At 62.8% G+C, this 2,939-nt stretch overlaps 2 protein-coding genes across 2 annotated transcripts in view; one reads left to right on the top strand and one right to left on the bottom strand.

The window, feature by feature from the left end:
• AURANDRAFT_72860 (hypothetical protein) overlaps nt 1-1,201 on the top strand; it is a gene marked incomplete at both ends in the record, with an annotated part of 4,174 nt that extends 2,973 nt beyond the window's left edge. Inside the window, one exon of the mRNA XM_009044691.1 lies at nt 386-1,201. Within this exon, the coding sequence (XP_009042939.1) occupies nt 386-491 (106 nt within the window). The remainder of the gene's footprint in view (nt 1-385) is intronic.
• An 815-nt stretch (nt 1,202-2,016) lies between these two features.
• Nucleotides 2,017-2,669, bottom strand: AURANDRAFT_68952 (hypothetical protein; the record flags this gene model as incomplete). Its single annotated transcript, XM_009044689.1, has 1 exon — nt 2,017-2,669. A coding segment is annotated over one exon (653 nt), but the record flags the coding sequence as incomplete, so codon positions are not given.
• Between the last annotated feature and the right edge of the window lie 270 nt (nt 2,670-2,939).

The following is a 2,939-nucleotide window of genomic DNA, read 5'->3' as shown; positions in this document are numbered from 1 at the left end:
CAACTCGCCGGCGGCGAATCACCGGCAAGTCAAAATCGACCAACTCGCCTCTGGAGCGGCAAAGTTTTTACGGTAACAATGACTTAGTAACATGGCCGAGCTCGACGCGGAGCGACCGCGCGGGGAGCGCCGCGTCGAACGCGTCGTCGAAGGGGAGGCAGCGGCCGGCGTCCTAGTGGCGTCGTTGGTGCTCCTTGAGCCCCAGGAACTTCACATCGAGGTCGTTGTAGAGCCACTTCATCCGCAGCGCCGGGTGGAGGAGCGGCGCCATCGCCGCCGTCACGTTGGCCCAGGCTCGGGCCGAAAGTTCCTCGCGGAACGCGTCGGGCGTCGCGGACCGCACCTTCGCTCTGTCCGAGTTGGCTCTGTTCGGGCCCGGGAGCAGGTTGTGCTTCTCGTCCTTCCTCATGGACGCGGCCGACGTCTGGTCGACGACGCCGAACATGACGTCGGGCTCGAGGTTGACGTCGAGGAACGACGCGAGCCGGTAGTACTCGTCGACGGGGTTTGCGACGAGATCCTCGTAGAACAGAATCAGGCTCGGGTGCGTCCGCCGGAGCAACTCGTCGTGCCAGTAGTAGCGGACCGACGTGACCGCGGCGACCTGCGGCACCGTTTTAGTGACGTAGTCCTCGGAGGCTTTCCCTTTCACAAGTCCTTTGTTTTTGTAATGAGCCCAGCTGACGACAACGGCGCGCGGGTCCCGCAGGATGAGCACGTAGCGCGTGTTGTCCGGGAGCGGCCCGAGGTACGCGGGCGGCACGCAGGCCTCGGACCAAATCTTGATGCCGTCATCGACGCAACGTTTCAAGAACGCTTCATAACTTGATTTTATGTCGACACCAACCTCCTTCGCCACACCTTTGGCGCCCGGCATTGAATGCTTACCAATGGGTCCAATCAATTCATCCCCATAATCTGCTCTCCGCGAGCTTTCTATTTTGCCGCCGCCGGCCGTAACGATGTCATCGGTGATTACTTCCAACCAAGTAGTGCCACTTTTCGGTTGTCCGTGGAGTTCCACGACATATCCTCCAGGATTGTCTTTGTTTCCTTGCGCCGCGGTGCCGAGGGCGAGCGCCAGCAAGAGCACGCGGACGATGACGTGCATGGTTGAATCTTTATCGTGCCTGCGGGGGCATCGACGCGGTTCCGCGGCGACGATCGACGGACGAGGCGCGCGAATCAGGGGGTGAAGACCGTTAGGCACGTCCGCCGACGGCCGGGAGCCGGCGCGTTCGGCCCCTTGGACCCGGAGGCCGCCATCGACGGCGCCACGCTCCGGGTACCCGCCGCGGACCACGCCGCCGGCGGGCCGCGAGGTGGGAGGCCGGGCATGGATGCGCTCGGCGTGCACCGAGGACTCGAAGACGTAGCGGAGCCGTTTGACTCGCCCGCCGCCCGGGGTCGCCCGTTTTAAGACGAAACCCGTCGCGAGCGCTCAATTTTTCGCACGACGTTCGAGGAGAGGGGGTTAGGGGACACCATGACGGGACGCGGGGCGGCGCTGTGAGGATGGGGGCGTGTGAAGCAGGAGCGCGCGTAGGAGAGCAGATGATGAGTGCGTTCGCGAGTCTCGCCTCGAAACCGGCCTTGTGTCCAGCCACACCTTTTCGACTCCCGGCTCAGGCCCGCGCCCGCAGGCGGAGCCGTCGTCGCGCGCCGCGCTCGGGGGCCTACGCCCCCAATACAAACCAGCCGTCTGCAAGAAGGAACGGCGAAGCGCCGTAGTATCCAGGCCAATGAAGCAGCGCTCATTCCAGTAGTTTCCGCGCTGACCGCGCGCCGCGTCGTACGCCGGACGCCGGGGCGGCCTCGGCCGCCGGAAAACCGGCGCGCCGGCAAACTCGCCGGCGGCGAATCACCGGCAAAGTCAAAATCGACCAACTCGCCTCTGGAGCGGCAAAGTTTTTACGGTAACAATGACTTAGTAACATGGCCGAGCTCGACGCGGAGCGACCGCGCGGGGAGCGCCGCGTCGAACGCGTCGTCGAAGGGGAGGCAGCGGCCGGCGTCCTAGTGGCGTCGTTGGTGCTCCTTGAGCCCCAGGAACTTCACATCGAGGTCGTTGTAGAGCCACTTCATCCGCAGCGCCGGGTGGAGGAGCGGCGCCATCGCCGCCGTAATATTGGCCCAGGCTCGGGCCGAAAGTTCCTCGCGGAACGCGTCGGGCGTCGCGGACCGCACCTTCGCTTTGTCCGATGAGGCTCTGTTCGGGCCCGGGAGCAGGTGGTGCTCCTCGTCCTTCCTCATGGACGCGGCCGACGTCTGGTCGACGACGCCGAACATGACGTCGGGCTCGAGGTTGACGTCGAGGAACGACGCGAGCCGGTAGTACTCGTCGACGGGGTTCGCGACGAGATCCTCGTAGAACAGAATCAGGCTCGGGTTCGTCCGCCGGAGCAACTCGTCGTGCCAGTAGTAGCGGAGCGACACGATCGCGGCGCACTGCGGCACCGTTTTAGTGACGTAGCTCTCGGTGACGTTCCCTTTCACGAGTCCTTTGTTTTTGTAATGAGCCCAGCTGACGACAACGGCGCGCGGGTCCCGCAGGATGAGCACGTAGCGCGTGTTGTCCGGGAGCGGCCCGAGGTACGCGGGCGGCACGCAGGCCTCGGACCAAATCTTGATGCCGTCATCGACGCAACGTTTCAAGAACGCTTCATAACCTGCTTTTATGTCGATATGAACCTCCTTCGCCGCACCTTCGTGGCCCGGCAGTGCATGCTTGGCAATGGGTCCAATCAATTCATCCCCATAATCTGCTCTCCGCGAGCTTTTTATTTTGCCGCCGCCGGCCGTAACGATGTCATCGGTGATTACTTCCAACCAAGTAGTGCCACTTTTCGGTTGTCCGTGGAGTTCCACGACGACTCCTTCAGTTTGTTTCTCAACGGCGAGTGTCTTTCTTTTTTTTCGCCCTTGTTTTTTTTTTTTTT

The sequence above is a fragment of the Aureococcus anophagefferens genome (genome assembly GCF_000186865.1).
Source record: "Aureococcus anophagefferens unplaced genomic scaffold AURANscaffold_694, whole genome shotgun sequence".
NCBI lineage: Eukaryota > Pelagophyceae > Pelagomonadales > Pelagomonadaceae > Aureococcus > Aureococcus anophagefferens.
The sequence above is the reverse complement of the archived record's forward strand: the minus strand, read 5'-3'. Positions and strand labels throughout refer to the sequence as shown.